The 19,408-nt window shown below is 46.4% G+C and overlaps 1 protein-coding gene across 4 annotated transcripts in view; it reads left to right on the forward strand.

The window, feature by feature from the left end:
* Window positions 1-19,408, forward strand: part of PALS2 (protein associated with LIN7 2, MAGUK p55 family member) — a 1,716,257-nt gene that overhangs the window by 1,454,721 nt on the left and 242,128 nt on the right. For all 4 annotated transcript variants that reach the window (XM_069648194.1, XM_069648191.1, XM_069648193.1 and 1 more), the window contains one exon: window positions 7,318-7,520. In XM_069648194.1, coding sequence (XP_069504295.1) covers window positions 7,318-7,520 — 203 coding nt within the window. The remainder of the gene's footprint in view (window positions 1-7,317; window positions 7,521-19,408) is intronic.

Raw genomic sequence — 19,408 nt, forward strand, 5'->3', positions numbered from 1 at the left:
AACGGTTGGACCTGGCCGTGTAGAGTATCTTGTAGCCGTCAGGGAAGAGTGTCAAAGCTCGTGACAGAGCTGGCCGTGAACCATGGCTCGGTGAGGCTGAGGACATCGAGGTCAAGTTCTTCAAGGAGGCGGCAGATGTCAGAGGTGTATTTGACAGCTGAGCGAGCGTTTAGAGACTTCCGCGGAGGGGTACAAATCAGAGCTACGCCCTGCAGAGGTGTAGAAGCCTGAGGGGGGTAGGAGAGGTCAAGGTAGCCAACGAGGAAACAGCAGGGGGAGGCAAAGAAGCTGTGGGGGGGGAGAAGGGGGACAGCAGGAGAAGGGAAATTGATGAGGCGCGGGAAGTGTCTCTCAAAGAGGAGAAGATTGGCCTGAGGTCCTTGGACCAAGACGGTACCATTCAGATAAACATTAATGATGATCTTGGAGGAGTGGAAGGAGGCCAGGAGAGCCTCCCACCGGGTGCCACCATTAATGGAAGAAGTGGTGAAAGGGGAAAGCACAGAGACCATATGAAGAGTTCATAAGTCTGACGAGGGAACGACAAAGATGATGTCGGTGAGGGTATGCCTGGAGGGAAGTACTGCTATTGGTGTCAGCGATGGGTAGGCCTGGGTTGGAGACCAGGATGTCCTTTTTAAACTTCTTCCTACCAGATTTAGTGAGGAGAGCACAGTAGTCTATAGAGAAGCAGTCAGAAAATAGAGGAGAGACTGAGAGCACCATAGAGTAGGTGGGGAGAGGAGAGAAGAAGGGGGGGGGGGGGTGGTCGTGGGGCGGGGAGAACACTAGGGAAGGATGCATGGAGGGGTGCAAGTAGATGAGGCAAGGAGAGACGAGACAATAGACAATTGAACAAAATGACAAGGACTCAGACAGTAGAAGAACAGTTTGCTAGTTGAATGCTTTAAGAAGCCAAAACAAAAGGCAGCACTAATTTTCACATGTAGTTTAACAACGGAGACAGCACACCTAGGTCTAAGAGTCTTGTATAGTGGGAGAAAGGCCTAGGTTTCACAATGCAATTTAAAAAACCGCAGACGCCACAATTACTATAGTGTTAGGGGTGCTATGTGGCAGGGTTTCAGGGTAGAGTGATGGCTCTATTCCTCGCATGGGCCACTCCTACCTTACTAGTCGCTGATGGTTGACAGCTGGCCACTGGCTTCCCCTGCTGTTAGGCAGAATTCTCTGTTAAGGCTAATTTCCCAAACCTAGTGAGTCCCCCAGCAGCTTTGCTGGATTTTTGGGGTTTATTTTTTTTTTCTCCTGCTTAGAGTGAGACTCTTTTTCTCCCACTCTTAGACATGATTTGAGATATCCTTTGACTTTGTAATGTGTTTTATGGGCTATGGGGTCTTTTACTCCATGGGGTTTCATGTATTTTTGGTAAGTGTGTTACACAGCACCCGTAGTGCAGTAACACAGGGGTGTCATAGTGACCCCCAAACATAGACTCCATACCCTGGGACTGACTACTGTCTCCCAGGGCATGAAAAGTCACCATTGACTTTACTATTCTCAAATTGTGAACAGAACCAGTACAAACCATCATATTGTGGAAGTACTGGTAGGGGTAATTAGATTGCCCCTGGGTCTGTTTTTCGAGGGGACACTGTGCAGTCCCCCCTCATCGAGTTTCTGGCTGGTGGCAGTGGTTACCACGCGAAATATTCCCCCGGAATATTTCCTATGGGATTTTCCGATTCATTTTAAACGCACCACTTTTTTGGTGCAATGTTAAAGATACCGCTGGGTTATTTATTTAATATTTATTCCCCGGTTGGGTCTTTTTGCCAGGACTCGGTTTTAAAATGGCGTTTGTGTTCGCCTCTGTAACTCCAACCCAAGTCAAGCCCTTTGTTCCACTTTTTGGCGGGCTTCTGCACAGAAGCCTCCAAAAGTGGTGCCACTCTGTCTGGGTCTACAGGATGTGTGGGAGGGGGGGGTTTAGGCACCCTGGACTGAGTTGCCTCGGCAACTCAAGTCGCACTCTTGTGTGATTGGCCCAGTGGTGAGGCGCCCGGCTCACCACTTAGCATGTTTGAGTGACAGCTAGGACTGATGAATGGGGGTTTTCTGCATAAAAGCAGGGCTTTGGGGACTGGAACTTGAGAAGTCGCCACAGGACCAAAGAATCCAAAGAGGGAGAAGCTGAGCCGACCTGCAACGACGACACCACCGGTGGAGCCCTGCTGAACCGTCTCACCACTTCCCAACGACAGAGAAGAGCTTCATCCCAGAGAGTCTTCTTCCTCTGAACTGGTGGGGATAACCAGTTCGCCCTCTTTTTGCCTTCCTGGATCGTCTCGTGGTCGAATCGCCCGTGCCAAGCACCTGGGCGGCCGGATAGCCACGCTTCACCACTACTGCGAATAAAAGGGTAGTACCTTTTAACCGGGAAACTCCGCGGCTGTTTTCTTCCCTGGCAGTGCAACGACCTCCAGCTTTCCTCCACGTGGAGATCTTCTCTTCCCCTGGACGAAGCACCGACTTGCACCCGCTGCCAGGAACAACTGCCCCCGCTGGAGCTTTCTCACCATTTCAGGTACTGTGTCCCGCCTGGTCTCCTTGCAACAGACTGCTCAAGATGTCCCGTAAATCCTTGACCCTCTATCCTGGGGTGACTTGGGACCTGCTAACTAACTTTTTCTGAACTGATCCAACCCTTTTTGAACTATCTGCAAAGACGTTTTAAAGTATTATTCAACTCTGTGATCTTGGACACATTCCGCCTTGCTCTCTCCAAGAGTGGGCCTGGTCTATGAACTTTCTTGCTCTAACAGTAGACTCTGCCTTTCTGACTTGCTGTGGTTCTTTTTAAAGTGTTTGTATTGTGTACTTTCCTAATTCTGCCTTTTTCCCTCCCTTTTTAACCAACTTATTGGAGTGCCATCTTAGGTTAAGCGCTCACCTCTGTTTGCAAATTGCAAATAAGTGGTGTTTTAACTAAGACTTGTTCAATAAGTAATCAGGGATGTATATAGATTGATAGTGACAGTGTTTGAACTTGCTTGCCATATTAGTGTTAGTATTTTACAAGTGTAATTTTAAATAAATATATACTTTTATACCAAAGCTCTGGTCAGTGTTTGCTTGTGCTACTGTATCTCTGTACCTATTTTGTATACTCTATATACTGTCTAACTCTTCTTGAGAGAAGTCTGGCTGCTCAGCCACAGCTACCAGGTAAATCTGGGTGGTACAGACTGCTACCAATTGGGTTTACTGCCAACACCTGTAGTCCTAAGCCTTTTGCAGTGGTCCCTAAGGGAACTGCACAGGTTTCTGCATAACGCCTGCTGACACCTGCAGACAATGGCAGGAGCCTCCCCTGTAGAAGCCGCCCTTTGCCTTGGGTCGCTTAGTCGCAGGGGCTGCCCTGGGAGGAGGAATTAAGAGGGGGGGTAATGGCCAATCAAGGGGATGGTAGGCGGGATGGAGGGAGCGAGGAATCAGGAAGTGGGAAGGGGAGAGAGCGCTCGAAGCGTGATGGAGTTTGCTTCTAAAAATAAAATAAGTAACAATTGCGTGGTGCAGGAAGGCTCGCGAGGGCCTCAGCAGCATTACCTCAGAGTTGGCAGTAATCTGTTAAGTTACGTTATGTTCTTTGGGAGCTACATCTCCCAGACACCCTAACGTTATTTATTGACACGTCGGGCGCTTTCAGCACCGGCGCTTTCAGGGACCCGCTGGTCCTCGCGACTATCGCTGAATCAGCCACTCGCTCTTTGCCTCACTCCAGTAAGTTGCCCTTCAACTTTTACTCCTGCTCACATTTTTTTCTCCAGGCCCTTACCTAGCTTAGTTCCCCTCCAGCCCCCCGTCACCTTGAATGGGCATACCCACCGCTCTCGACCTTTTATTTTTTTTCACCGCTCAAAAGCTGGGAAAGGCTCACCTGCATTCAGAAATATGTTCACTTAAAATTGGATCTGCCCCATCAGACTGCTCAACATTTATCCCCCCCCCCATCGAAAGCCAAGCAGTGGGACCAGTTACTCCCCCCACTTCCTGAGTCCTTGTCAAGCTAACAGGCCTCCACAGGATATGGCCACCTAGGCTACTGAACCAGGGGAGTCCCTAGACCCAAACCCTGTTAAAAAAAAAAAGTTCCATTCCTCAGGCAACATCCACCAAAATGCTTCAGATTGCCCTTCTAAATACTAGGTTGCTCAACAATCATGCCCATAATGTCCACGACCTCATTTCCCAAGGGGACCTAGACCTGATGTGCAACATGGAAACCTGGGGTACAGATACTAGTGGTCCTATGACCAACATAGCTATTCACAAAGTTTATTCTTTCTTCAGCAAGAACAGGGAGACGGACAGAGGCGGAGGAGTGGCAATTATAGCCAAATCTGAACTCCGGCTCTTCCCGTCACCATGTGAATGCGTTGGTTGCAAAATACTACATCTCAAGATGACACCTACCCCCAATCATTAATTAAATTTGCCTTGATCTACGGTCCCCTCCCAGACCCCCCGCGCCCGCATATCATGGCAGATTTCCTTGACGAAATCGTACAACAGCTCAGCAAAATTAGCTGGTCTAACAGCTCCACTTTATTCATGGGTGATCTTAATTATTGGCGGGGCAACCCATCAGACCAAAAGGCTACCAATCTGGAAGAATCACTCCTCAGTATGGAATAGCAAGTCATGAACAACAAACCTACAAATGACAAAGAGAACATATTGGAATGGGTGACTGCCAAAAACATGGCAGTCCGCACCTTCAAAACAATCCTGTGCATTTGGTCAGATTATTACATAGTCAATTTTCACATTGATTTTAAGACTCACATTCAGAGTTCATCAAACCCCCCAGCACAATAGTCATGAACCGGAATTTTAAAAAGATCTCTTATCCTTGATATTCAGTGTTGCCTGAATTCAGTCATGCTAAAAACCTTTTGGACTTATATGCAGCCTTTGACCTGCAAGACCACAAACGCCTTATTCATGCTCTGGATATTGGTAATTGCTCCAGTGGAGCAGTCGAATGGCTTCAATCCTTTTTGTTCCACTGCGTCTCCATAATCCAGTGGGGAGATGCTTTCTCACCTTCTGCGCTTATCCTCTGTGGAGTACCACGGGGTACCAGTCTGTCGCCAGTGCTGTTTAACATCTACTCGACACGCAACTGGTGATTGAACTCAGCGGGGACCACTCCCTGTACTCTTCCAAACTGCATTCACTTCTCAGACGCATTGAATTTTGGATGTCTGAGAATTGGATGTGCATTCATGGAGGGAAGGCGGAGTTGCTCATCCTTGGTTCTTCCCAGGCTCAGTGCGAATTATTATAGCTTTGCTGTAAATAACATCAGCATCCCAGTCCAACATAAGGTAAAAACACTGCGTGTCACTTTGGAAGGTTCACTCAACTCGGACGAACACACCAGCATGATCAGTAGAAACAGCAACTATCACCTTCGACGACTCAGAACCCTATGGCCATTCCTGACTCAAAAGAATGCTGCCACCATTGGCCGTGCCACTGTCCTATCAAGACTTGACTACTGTAATGTGCTTCTTCTGGGTACAAACAACGCCAGTCTAAAAAGATGTCAGCAAATTCAAAATGATTCAGTGCAAATTATAAAAAATGTCCCCTGGAAGGAGCACATTTCAAAACATCGGGAAGACCTGCACTGACTGGCCATCCAGGACTGCATTAAATTCAAAACTTGTACAATCGTTCACCATTGCCTTTATGGCATTGCCCCTTCCTAGCTCAAATCTGCGGTGACCCCCATATTCACCTGGAAGACATCTTTGTTCATCCGACCTGGCCCTTGTCTCCAGCCCGCCCTTCAAAAGGGCAAAGGGTTGTTCCTTGTGAGTCCGGGCCACCAAGTTGTAATATTCTCTCCTCTGGGACCTTAGACAGGTGAACAATCTGCTCACTTTCAGGAAAACACTCAAGAACACACTTTTCAAATAGTGGATTCAGGAGCTCTGACTGCACTCCTTACTCTGCCCCATCTCTTCTTTGTTGTCTCTGTGTGCATGTGCGCCCTGATGCCTGTGGGCTGCCGGCGTACGTTAAAAATAAATAAATGTTGTTGACATGCGTGAGGTGCATGGTGGTGACTAGGTCGGTGAAGGCCTTGATGTGGGCAGTGTTGGGTTTGAGTGGTCTGTAGTTGGGATGGTAGGTGACTGTGTCCATTGAAGTGGTAGGAGAGGACTTTGAAGGAGCCAATGTTGTCGACATCAAGTCTTGTGCAAGGCCACAATGTCTTGTGGAGGACTGCAAGGCTTCCGCTTGTCATGTTTGGCCGGTCTCTGTGCTGGATGCTGTAGCAGTCGGGGAAAAGGACATCTAGGATGTGGGTGGAGGTGGGTGTCAGCCAGGTCTTGGTGATGAAGATGACGCCATGGTTGTGTGTCGTGATGAGGTCGGTGAGGTCTGCTGCATGGGTGATAGCTGAGCGGACGTTGGTGAGCATCACCTTCCTTGTTGGTGGTGAAGGGGTGCTGATTGGCCTAAGGCTGATGTGGGCCAGGCTGCTGCATTGTGTAGTCTATGCCTTGGGGGATGGGCAATGGTGTTGGCGTTGTGCGGTGATAGTGGGAATGGCCTGTGGAACGGAGGGAGAAAACTCATGCCAGCGCATATTTAACTGTTGTCTGAGCAGGGGTTCGGGCACAGAGTCCTCTTGATCTGAACAGCTCCAAACAGCAATTGCCCTTTTCTTCACCGGCACTTTTCTTTGTCTTCTGCCTTGAAAAATATTTCCTATGGCGAAATCCATGATGAAGCACCTGGAGATGGCCCCAGTGGTGGTAACAATGCGCAGTTTAATTTAACATATAATGACATAACATACAATGTAATAGCAGTCATTGGCTCTGATTGTTCTAGGCAACACCCTGCAGTGATTTAAGTTGACACCTTGTAACAGGGGGCTTTTTGGGGCAGTGGGAAAGATGGCAGCCCCACAAGCCAACTGGAGAGCTCATTTTAAGTGATCTCTTGAACTTCAGTGTTCTCCAATGTGCTAATGGTAATTACTTATTTATTTTAAAATTGTTTTTCATGACCATTCCCCTTGAATTTCTAAACAAGCAAAGATTTCTAATCTTCATTAACGTGCAGAACAAGTTGTAGTTTTTTCCCCAGTACTGCATATTTTCAAATAATGCCTACTTATTGTTTTTGTATTGCTGATGGTATTGTGGATTCAATTACTGTGACAAATGCTTTAATGTGTAACATTTGCACTCCTTATTTGTTCCATGTCTGCAGAGTGCATTTATTATCATGGTTTTGTATTCAATAAACTTTTTTTCACCTGTTGTCTAGTTACATCGCGGAAGCCAAGGGAAGATGAAAAAGATGGGCAGGCATACAAATTTGTGTCACGATTTGAAATGGAGACTGACATTAAAACTGGCAGATATTTAGAGCACGGAGAGTATGAAGGCAATCTTTATGGCACCAAAATTGACTCTATCCATGAAGTTGTTCACACTGGAAGAACATGTATTTTGGATGTGAATCCTCAGGTATGTTTTAGACTTATTCTAAATGTAGGCAGTGCTAATATTGTAGCAAATACATAATGTGAACCTAAAAAAGAAAAATGTCTTCCAAGTAATTTCGAATACATAACTATAGGAATCCCTTTCAAATTTACCAAAGAAAAAACATCAGCAGGCATGTGCTGTCCTCTGTGTGGTCTGTGTGATGTGAAACACCCTTAAACACCCTTAAAAATGATGCATATAAGATGCTCTAGTTTGATGATTAGTTTTGTCAGCGTAGTTATCTTTTTTTCTCTTGTGGGAAGCTGGAGAAGGCAGTCTACATAAGATTCTTGTCATCCCCTTGGGTTGGTTTGCAGGCCACTCTTCTGGCAGACCTTCACACCAAGTTCCACTTTCAATTCTATATTAATTAAATGGTGTATCTCATTTGTCTTCTGTTGGCTTTTCCTTGCTATACACCCCAGTTTTCTTTCTCTACCTTTCTCTTAGTCAAGATCTCATCCTTCTGTTCCTCTGTTTTTTCCTAGATTTTGGACTGCTTTCTTGGCAAGAAGATTTCCCTTTGTCTGCCTTTTCGCTTTCCCTCTTTACTTGGCCACTTGTCCTTTCTTTTTTTGGCCTCGCCTGGGTCATAGCCTCTACCTTCTCCCACACATCTTGGCAAACCTCTGTGGCCTGATCCTAGGCTCACCTGTTTCTCATTCTTTCTGCTTCCATTCCACTCAGCTATTTATGGCCATATCTGCACTGTGAATTTCTTCTGAGGCTACGCCTTTCCATTATGCCCACATTCCTCTCTGGACTTTTTCTTCTGGTTTCCTCTTCTCTCCCCCGATGGGTCTCCCTCTTTACCGTTTGCCCCTGCGGTCCCTCCTCCAGCTTCCCTTTTTTTTACTGGTTTGTTACCTTTCCAGTTTTCCCACCTTTGCATCCTATCATTTCCACAGTAGTTACCCATCACTCATTGTTTTTACCTCCTGCCTTTCCCTAGTTTCTCCTCTCCTTTGGGCCTACTCATTGGCATAAAAACTTCTGGACTTCTCTCCTACATTCTCTGAGGGTGTTATTCTCTGCTTCCTTGTGGTCTAGCAACCTTCTATTTCCCTTAACTTTATCCTTCTTGCCCTTCCCTTCTCAACTTGGCTCCTCCACCCCGCTCTTTTTTCCCTCATTTTCCACTCCTTTTTTGATGTTGAGGCCCCAGTGCTGTCCCGCAAGACTTTCTTTATGCATCCCCTTTTCTTATTCCTCTCGTTACCTATGATTTTTCATTGCTCTGCCCTGCTTTTCCACCCCCTATCCCCCACCATCTAATTTTCTCATATTAGTAATGGAACCCCACCCTTCTTGGGCCTCCTCCAATTTCCTTTTTACTGTCCGCCTGCCACCCTCTGCTGCCATTTCACTTTTTATAGGGCCAGTTCTTGTCTAATGGTCGCCCCTGTACAGGTTAAGATTCCAGGTGTGCCTTGCTGCAGGTTCCTCTTTGGTGTGCCTTCCCTTCCAGGCTACTCTCACTGCCAAGGCTCACCTGTCCCCTGAAGATTGTTGGGATGTTTTCTTGTCCAACGGCTTCCTTTTGCTTGTGGCTCCTTTGCTTGTCCCAAGCCCTTCCAGATCTATCATTGCTGCACCAGGTGGCTTTTAGCAGGAGGATTGCTAGATATCCAGTCCGCTGCAAAACTGGGTGTGAATGCAGCCACCACCCCCTCCAAGAGCCCATTTCACCAGCTCTTATATTAGTCCTTTTTTTTTTTACTTGGACTCCCAGACCATCCCCATCAACTGGCTTGACATCAACTTCCCGGATTGCGGTATTACTAGCAGAACTGGGATTTCCTGGGCTGAACGGATCCAGCACAGCGAGGCAAATGGTTACAGTGCAGACATAATTACGAAATCCTGAAAGCACCACTAGGAGTTCTTGGATCCATTTTTGCTCCTTCTCCATCACAAATATTGGTGTCACCCAACACTTGTTACAGTATCCTATGTGGAGCCTCCAATGTCCTCTTGCCAAAGTTTTTTACCCTACACCATTACCATCAGAACTACTTAGTCTGTTTATGCCCCGCTCAAGACCTCTAAACGTTTTAAGCCTTGGTGAGATGACGCTGTCTGACATGCTGATTTCTTTTTGCTTGGGGCATGTCAAAGACACCTGTATTTCTTGTCCTGGTCATGTACTCAGACCATCAGGTGGCTGAGCTTCTAGAATGCTTAGAGTACTTAACCAGGACGAGTGGATGGTGTCATTCCCAGTACTGGCCGTCAGTGATCTTTGCTTCACTGCTTGTTCAACTAAGTCAGGGATAGCCTGCAAATCCTCCTCATCGTCTTTGCCAGGTGCTCCTTCTCTGACCTACTTTCAGGTGACGTCTGCTTTTCTTCCTGAGTGTAGGGAATCGTGTATACTGTAGTTGGCAAAGAGCCAGCTTATCCTTCAGCTTCAGAAAATGTCATGAGTCCTAAAATGACTGCAAAATTGCCAGTTTATGCACAGGAGTGCAGAGACCAGTTTTATCCTTTCCAGAGCGGCATCATGTGGAGGAACCGGAAGCTGAGATGGCTGCATTGCACAGTTCATTGAAGGCACAAATCGGGAAGGCATCTGACCCTGCAAACTAAGAGGACAATCTCTAACACAAAGGGGCCATGCTCTATTTAAGCAAGTATTTAAGTTTATTTCAGGATTTGAAATAAAATCCGTAAAATGTTGTTATACAACGTGCAAATCATACATGATAAAAGTAAAAATTTCATAAATACAATGAATAATTTCAAGTCATCGACATAGTTTGTGAAATTCTTAAAAGCTCAAATTATATAAATAGAAATGTGTTTTATTTTGCTAGAATACTTAGCTCTAATTACTTCATGTAAAAGGTTTACAAGCATATGTTCTATTTCTAATATGGATTTTATGAGCTACAAAATGTTCATATTGCCCAAGTTGCTTCTTTCTCATTATCCTAAAGCAAATAGATGAATGCCAGTTTACATTGTTGAATGTTTCTAACCCTTAGAATCTGAAGCAAAAAACACTGTCCCAAATAAACAAGACCTGAAAAGTACTGTCCATAACAGGACAAAATGGGCAAGAGGTTATAGTAATTACTCTCTCCCCATTTTACCATAAATTGTGTCAAGTAAGGCAATTAATACAACAGCGATCCCTCAACAATATACTATAATTTAGATATAGTTATGGACCACTTCCTCTGGAAATTGCTAATAAAGCACAATTTTGTGGTTTCCTAATCTCAATTTCTTCCCAAGTATTTTTAAGACTTACCTCAATGTTGCGTAGCATTTTCACAATAAATTATTTTTGTAATTGCAGACCAGGAACGATACTAGTTGTAAGGTGGACCATAGTTGGCATTTTTCGTGTGAGTTGCAGCCAATGAATTTTTGGGCCTTAATCTGATTCATGCAGATTACGTAAAATGAAAATTGGTAAACTTGGTTGTTTATTAGCAATTGTTCTAAGGAAGAGAGATATTGGTTCGAGCTTGGCTTTGTCATCAAAGTAACATAAATATAATTACGCATAGCAAAGATGGGAGCAACATTGTGCTCCGCCATACTCCATTCGAAATTCCTTCTCATACCTTATAGTAAAAACTGCTCCTAACCATCCTGCGGTAAAAGAGGTGGGGAAGAAGCACAGTGGGCAATGAGTACGGGATGAAAACAGAGGCTCGGGGATGCTTCCTTAACTCCAAATGCTGCTTCCACATGTCTTCCCACATAAACTATGCACTGGATTCCAACAATGGGCACTTTCAGAATACAGCGCTGTTATGGAAAAATTCTTGCACCTGTAAAACTTGCTCGCAGGGCTTCAAAAATCAGATCTATCATGTAAATGACCCAGGAATAAAATCCGACAAAATTAAGGACTTTATATCTCTTAGGAGAGGAGCCTTATTACTCTACAAATAGTAAAACTTTATCAAATATTGTCAATGCAGAAATTTGTTGAAAACAAAACCATGACTATCCTGAGTCTTTAGAAGCAGAAATCCTGTAATGCTTAATTGTTTCTGGGGCTCTTTTCACCATCTTCTTTCTCTAAAAGCACATTGATCGCTGATGCTGTTAATAATTTAGAAACTATCAATAAAGAAATTGATGAGTTTAAGAACTTCAAACTATGGACAAATGGACAAAAACTTAAAGGAAATTTCGCAATACACTAGGGAAAGAATATCCTTACCTACTCCCGAACTACAGGCCACCTTCCTTTAATTACAGTCAACCATCTAGATTTCAGGAGGGACCCCAGCCTAAGTGTGTGAATTTTTCTGATACCTCAAGCTCTTCCAACGAGGAACTAGAGCAAACACCCAATCCAGATCGACGGGGCACTTAGAGTAGGCCTTTTCAAGTGGATTGTGTCCTCCAACGTATTCCTCATCTTAGATGTATTCCATCCATCTTTGCTGCTCTTCCGAAAAATTTTCGGCAGAGGGCGCCGTGCCTCGATGTCGTTGAGTCAATGGTCCCTCGAAGGCCCTCGTCGAGGGTGACGTCATCGGGTATATAAGTAGCACGCGCTGCGCCCATTGGCCTCCGTTACGTTTTTCCGCAGTATACGTTGCTTCGGAGATTCGGCGCGCCTTGAGTTATGTGAAGAATAGTAAATAAACGCATATGTCCTCGTCATCGACGCTGACTACGATCCGAGATCGGGTTTCAAAAAGTGCAAGTCGTGCGGTTCAAAAATGTTGATCACAGACCTGCACCGAGTGTGTTTGTGGTGCCTCGGAGAAGGCCACGACATGGAGGCCTGTACGAAGTGTCAGTTGATGATGGGGAAGGCCTTGCGAGAAAGGAGGGGAAAACTACAGGTAGGTCGCAAACCCGACCGGAAAGCCTCTAGCGTCGAGTTGAGATCCCTTGAGGAGAAATCTCCTTGATGCGAAAGGCATCAGTCCAGGTCCCGAAGCGATTCCCATCGCTCGTCTTTGACGAAAAAATCGAAGAAACGACGCCACAGGTCCCCCTCCACCTCGTCCTAAGACGAGTCCCCAAAAAGGATGAGATGAACCACGAAACATTTGTCCTCCGAAGAGTGGGAAGGATTCAGGGTCAAAATGATGGAGGTGTTTGAAAACCGAAGCCTCGGTCCGCGCCTTCTTTGGAAGCCGGCCGGGAGCATCATCGCTCCGACACTCGCGCGCCTTCGAGCCCGGGTGATCGAAAAAGGAAGGATAGAGAACCTTCCAGGGTGCGAGTGTCGACCTCGAGGAGTCGAGTCGACCGCTCGAGGTCACCAACGCCATCCGAGACGCAGGCTCAGTCGACGACCACTATTTCGTCGACGCCTTTGTCGACGTCGACTACGAAGCCCTCGGCGCCGAAGGCTCCAGCCAGGCCAGCCAGAAAAAGGGAAAGACACGGTTACAAGACCTGTAATACCCTCAGAGCCCTGTGATACACCTCTTCCTCCTCCTCTCCCAGAGAAGGTTTTCAAGCCTCTCCCTAGGAAGGAGTTTTTCAAATCTCTGACCTCAATTTTTGAGGAACAGGAAATATCTGATGAGGAGAATGTACCTTTTGGGCTAGAATATGGCACCCCAAATGCCCCAGAATGCCTGATTTCAGAAGAAAGCAGAATGAGGGACTTGGTGGAATCATTACACAATGCAAGTGGCATTGACACATCTCCTGAAAATGACTTTGTCAGACCAGAACCAGGAGAGCATGCCAGTCCATCATACGTCAGTTAATGACGAAGGTAGTAGATTACTTAGGATGGGCTAGACCATCAGCCCAATTTATCCAAGATGATTTGACAGATATATTGGACCATGGTCCCACCGAAGACCCAGTACTACCCTTTCATGTAGCCCTGCAGAATAGGGTGGCCAAGAATTGGGAAACTCCGGATTCTATTCCTCCAGTAAATAAATCCCACACCTCAAAATACTGCCCTGCCAGTAGCGACCCCGGCTATCTGTCCAAGCATCCCACTCCCGAGAGTCTGGTCATACAGGCAGCCACAGCTTCTAACAAACTTGCATACCCTTCTATCCCTCCAGACAGTGACAATAAGCGTGTGGATGGCTGGGCACGGAAGGTATTTTCAGCTGGAAGTATGGCTTTAAAATCTGCCAACTCCACATGTGCCTTGGCAAAGTTTTCGTACTCTGTGGGAGTGCATCGCAATGGCGGCAGAGCGCATACCAGAAGGGGAGGAAATGGAAGGGTTCCTAGCCATCGTTAGAGATGGAAAGGAAGCCATGCAGGTATCCCTTCCATCTGGATTGGACACTGCGGATAGTGTAAGCAGGTCCATGGGCACTAGCGCAGATTTGCGTGGTTACGGAAGTCGGGCTTTGCACCGGACGTACAGAACCGCCTTCTGAACATGCCCTTTAACGGGTCTCACCTTTTTGGCAGCAAGGCTAACGAGAGCCTTGAGAGGTTGCAGACCTCAAAAGCAGCTGCCAAATCTTTAGGGGCTGCTATTAAGCAACCTCAGCCGTTTCGAGCGCCAGGACAATCGTGGAGGGTACGTTCCTATCGTTACTACTCCTCATATGGAAAGGCGAGAGGAATGGCCAGTCAAAGGGGCCAGAGAAAGGCCACTCGCGGTGGAGGAGCAAAACATGCAAAGCCAGCTCTAGCTGCCATTTGTGATGGCAAATCAGTGGCCGCAACAACCGCCACAAAACCACTTTGAGGACTTACATCACAAAACACCTGTAGGAGGCAGGCTGTCACAGCATCTGCAAGAATGGCGAGCCATTACTTCAGATGTTTGGGCTCTAGAAATAATAGTCCAAGGTTATTGCCTTCCTTTTCTAACGCAACCTCAAAGCAATCCACCAGGGAGACGCCCTTTGAAGTTTTCAGACCCGCTCCTTCAGCAGGAAGTTCTAACCCTGCTGGAGAAAGGTGCTATAGAACCAGTACCTGCAGCGGAGAAGAACAAGGGATGGTACTCCACGTATTTTCTGAATCCCAAAAAGGACGGAGGACTGAGACCCATCTTGGAATTAAGAAACTTGTACAAGTTCCTCAGGAAGGACAAGTTCAAGATGGTTACCCTTTCCAAGATCCTTCAGGCCCTTCAACTTCAGGACTGGTTGGTGTCATTGGACCTCCAGGATGCTTATCATGTGCTGATTCATCTCAAGCACAGAAAATACCTGAGGTTCGTAGTTGGCGACTCACACTATCAGTTTCAAGTCCTGCCATTCGGATTGACCTCCGCCCCGAGGGTCTTCACCAAGTTAATGATAGTGGTGGCAGCGCACCTCAGGAGAGGGGGGATTCACGTCTACCCCTACCTGGACGATTGGTTGATCAGGGCACGTTCTGCCGAACAGTCACCTGCCACTTCCTCCACAGACTGGGCTTCTCCCTAAATTTCAAGAAGCCTGAAATGACACCTTCCCAACAGCTCCAGTACATAGGAGCTGTATTAGACACATCCTTGGGAAAGAGCTTGCCTCCCAAGTCGAGGTCTCAAGACATTCTTCAGATGGTTTCCAAATTCCAAAATGCCCAGAATCTCCAGGCCTACGACTTCTTCAGGTTGCTTGGCCTCATGGCATTGTGCATCTTCCTGGTGCCAGAGGCACGTTTAAGGATGAGATCCCTTCAATGGGCTCTAAAGACTCAGTGGTCCCAGTTCTCAGGTCAAATGACGGATCTTCTCCAGATTCCGAACAAGGTTCGACAAGCTCTTCTATGGTGGACTTGTACAGAGAACATCGTAAAAGGAGAACTTTTTTGGCAACCATGGCCAGAGATCACAGTAGTGACGGACGCCTCACTCATTCGGTGGGGAGCTCATGCCAACGATCTGACAATCAGCGGTTGTTGGTCTCCATCAGAGTCCAAACTATACATCAACCCTTTAGAGCTGAGAGCAATCAGACTAGCACTGAAAGCTTTCCTGCCATCTGTCAGGGGAAAAAATGTCCTGATAATGACGGACAACACAGTGGCCATGCATTATCTAAATAAAAGAGGTGGTGTTAGGGTCACTACCTCTGTGCAGAGGGGCAATACAGCTCTGGTATTGGGCAATTCAGGAAGGAATCTCTTTAACGGCAGTTCATCTAGCCGGGGAGGAGAATATGAAGGCAGATGTTCTGAGCAGGCACAGCACGGTGCCCCACGAATGGGAACTGGCTCCGGAAGTCATCCAAGAGATCTTCGCCCTTTGGGGAACCCCTCAAGTAGACCTATTTGCGACCGGAATCAACCGGAAGTGCGAAAGGTATTGCTCAAGGGAATTTCCCCCGAGAGGAGCCCTGGGAGACGTTCGTGGTGGAGGGGAATTTCCCACTATTGTATGCGTTTCCTCCGATTCCTGTCATTCCTCCGGTCATGAGGAGACTGAGACGGTTCGGGAACCGCATGATCCTAATTGCCCCGGATTGGGACAGGAGAACGTGGTACTCGGACCTTCTAGACATGTCCATCTGTCCCCCACTACGTCTTTCTCAGAGAGATGACCTTCTCTCACAAATGGAGGGTCAGGTTCTCCATCCAGAGGTCAAAACTCTCAACCTTCACGCTTGGTATCTGAAAGGCTGAGATACAGGGATGGGGACCTTCCAGATGACGTCATGGAGGTGTTGCTTTCGGCAAGAAGGCCAGCAATAAAATCTCTATACCATTGACGTTGGAGGAAGTTTTGCAACTGGTGCAGAGAAAAGAATGTCAATCCTTTTCTATGTTCTATTCCGGAAGTACTGTCCTTCCTCTTGTCCCTAGCGCATGGAGGTCTAAATGTTGGTACCATTAAAGGTTATCTTGCAGCGCTTTCCATCTTCAAGCGCTCCTCGGAAGAATGCAAGTATTTTAAAATTCCTTTGGTAGTGCAATTCTTAAAGGGACTCACTAACGTGTTTCCTCCTTACCCATTCCAAGTACCAATTTGGGATCTTAATCTGGCTGTAAAATTCTTAATGTGTGCTCCTTTTGAGCCTTTGCACACTTGTCCATTAAGATTACTGACATGGAAAACTGCTTTCCTAGTTGCTTTAACGTCTGCAAGAAGAGTGAGCGAATTGAAGGCCCTGTCTTCTGGACCACCCTATACTGTGTTCCATAAGGACAGAGGTGTGTTGAGGGTTAAACCCTCATTATTACCTAAAGGAGTATCCGATTTTCATTTAAGTCAGAAGATTGTTTTACCCGCATTCTATCCTCCACCTCATCCTGAGGAGTCAAGATTACACAGGTTGGATCAAAGAAGAGCTTTAAGCGTTTACATCTCTAGGCTTTCCAAGCTTAGAGTGGACAACCAACTGTTTATCGGCTACACCGGAAGGAGATTGGGTCAATCGGTGACAAAACAGACAATATCACTCTGGATTGTGCTTTGCTATACTATATTCAGCCATCTAAGGGCATTGAAAAATCTAACCCCTCCTCCAGAGAAATTATCCATACTGCTTTGCGAGTCTATCTAAGATGAGGAATACGTTGGAGGACACAATCCACTCGAAGAACAAGTTACTTGCCAACTGGTAACGTTCTTTCAATTGGATGTTCCCCCAACGTATTCCACAGCGCCCTCCCAGCCTACCCCTCTGTAGATTTTTCTGGGTTATTACCAACTCAACTCTCGCAAGGCTGATACCTGTCTGCCGGCACAATCTACATAGTACAAAATCAAAGGTGAAAAGGGAAAAACAGAACTGAGGCCAACTGGCGCCGCGCATGCTACTTATATACCCGATGACGTCACCCTCGACGGAGGCCTTCGAGGGACCATCGACTCGAAGACTTCAACGCACGGCGCCCTCTGCCGAAAAATTTTCCGATGAGCAGCAAAGCTGGATGGAATACATCTAAAATGAGGAATCCGTTGGAGGAACATCCAATCAAAAGAACCTTACCAGTTGGTAAGTAACTTGTTCTTTTAGGCCAAGGATCGAGTGGCAGCCGCCCCCCTCGAGGGGGTAGCAGAATCATCCAACCAGGGAAAAGCATAACACTTTCAATACCCGACAATGGAATTATCTGCTTTGAACGTACCTATCTTTAACTTGTCCACAACTGTGTTAACCCAAACACAATTGAATATTTTATCCAGGGAACTAAGTTTTGTTCCCACACAAGAGGTGGGTTCTGACCAAACAGAGCTTGAATTGCGGGCTTTCTTTAGAAAGGTTCAGCTTGCAGGAAATTTCATGGATAAAGAAGGTACGGAAGAGAAAGCTCAGACAACTTTTAAACCTCCTTCCACGTTCACTCCATCTGATCAGGAAACACCGCCTGAGGCTATTACTTTTGATAGAATGATCTTGAGGGATTTGACTAAAATCAAAACTCCCAACACTAATTTTACCCCAGAAAACATGAGCATAGGGCTTTGCGTCAACAAAGAATTATCAGTCCATTGTCGTCATACCGGCAGACAAGGGGGAGGTGTAGTTGTGATGGACACAGATTTTTATAAGGTCATGGTCTGAACTCTTCTTTCCAACCAAGATCATTATCAACTCACCAGGACAGACCCCTTCAATTTTGTGTCATATCCAGGAACTGTGTACTGAGGGGATCGAGTCAGGCTTCGTTACACAGAAGGAAGTTCTGTTTCTCACCCCCTGCATGTCAGGATCCCAGTTATATACGCCCTACCGAAGATCCATAAACACCGTTCTAATCCACTGGGCCGGCCTATTGTCACGCTTGGTGGGTCTGTACTTGAACCCTTTGGGAAGGATTTGGATGTTTTCCTACAACCACTGGTTCTGGAGTCTTGTTCAAACCTTAAGGACACCACCTCTACCATTAGTTCTCTTGGGGGTGTGGAATTTTGCGATGAACATTAGCCGTTTGTCACTTGTGACATTTCAGCATTATATTCGAATATCCCGCAAGAAGACGCTCATACAATTACGGAGAGCAGATTGAATACACATTTGCTACAACATGGGGTCTGTTATATTTAAGGTAGAGGGTTACTCATAAAGGATACTCGGGTAGGTCGCAGGATTCTTAAGGGGTACTTTAATCGGCTTACAATGTTCATCAGGTACATCAAGGAGATAGGCAAGTACAGAAGGAAGCACACTAGCTCCCACCACCCAGGCTACGTTTTCCAACTGCGCTGGGTGGAATCACCTTAACATTCAACATTCTAGTCATTCTCTTAACATTCCATTCATGACATCATGCCTAGCATTCAAACCCCATGCATTCAGGAAACTGGGACCAAGCAGGGAAAGTCAGTCACAACATACCTCCTTCCGTTACACCACAGACATGCACACTTCGCAACCAGACAACACAGCACATACATAGTCAGAACAGGGTGCCAACTGACTTCATTGTTAGATTACTTAGAATTGCTCTGTCTGAATTTTTTCACATTTGAAAAAGACATCTATATTCAACGTAAGGTGACTGCAATGGCTGCGGCCCTTTGCTCCCATTTTGTCCAACTTGTTTATGACCAATTTCAAGGAGAATCCCATCTACTCTAATAATCCATTCCGAAGGGATTGTGTTCTCCGACGTATTCCTTATCTTTGATAATTCGTCTCCAGCTTGCTGGCTTCGGAAATGTTTTCTCTGTAGAGGGTGCTGCGCGTCGACGTCCGCTGAGTCGATGTCCCTCGACAGCCACCGTATCGGCGCCGACGTCACCATGCCCGTAAATAGCCACGCGCGGCGTCCCTTGCTCAGTTCCGTTTTTCCACGCTTCGTGGGGCCTTTGAATATCGTTGCTCAGTTCAGTCAGATAAACCGTCTACATTTACTCGAATATACCAACTCGTTCTCGATGGCATCTTCATCGGAACCGACAACGCTGCGATCCGGCTTAAAAAAATGTTGAGACTGTGGTAAAAAAATGTCGATAACAGATCCACACAGGATCTGCTTGTGGTGCTTGGGAGCAGAGCACCATTGTTCGGAGTGTGAGG

Source organism: Ambystoma mexicanum, chromosome 2q (assembly GCF_040938575.1).
Source record: "Ambystoma mexicanum isolate Mex_15411 chromosome 2q, UKY_AmexF1_1, whole genome shotgun sequence".
Lineage (NCBI taxonomy): Eukaryota > Metazoa > Chordata > Amphibia > Caudata > Ambystomatidae > Ambystoma > Ambystoma mexicanum.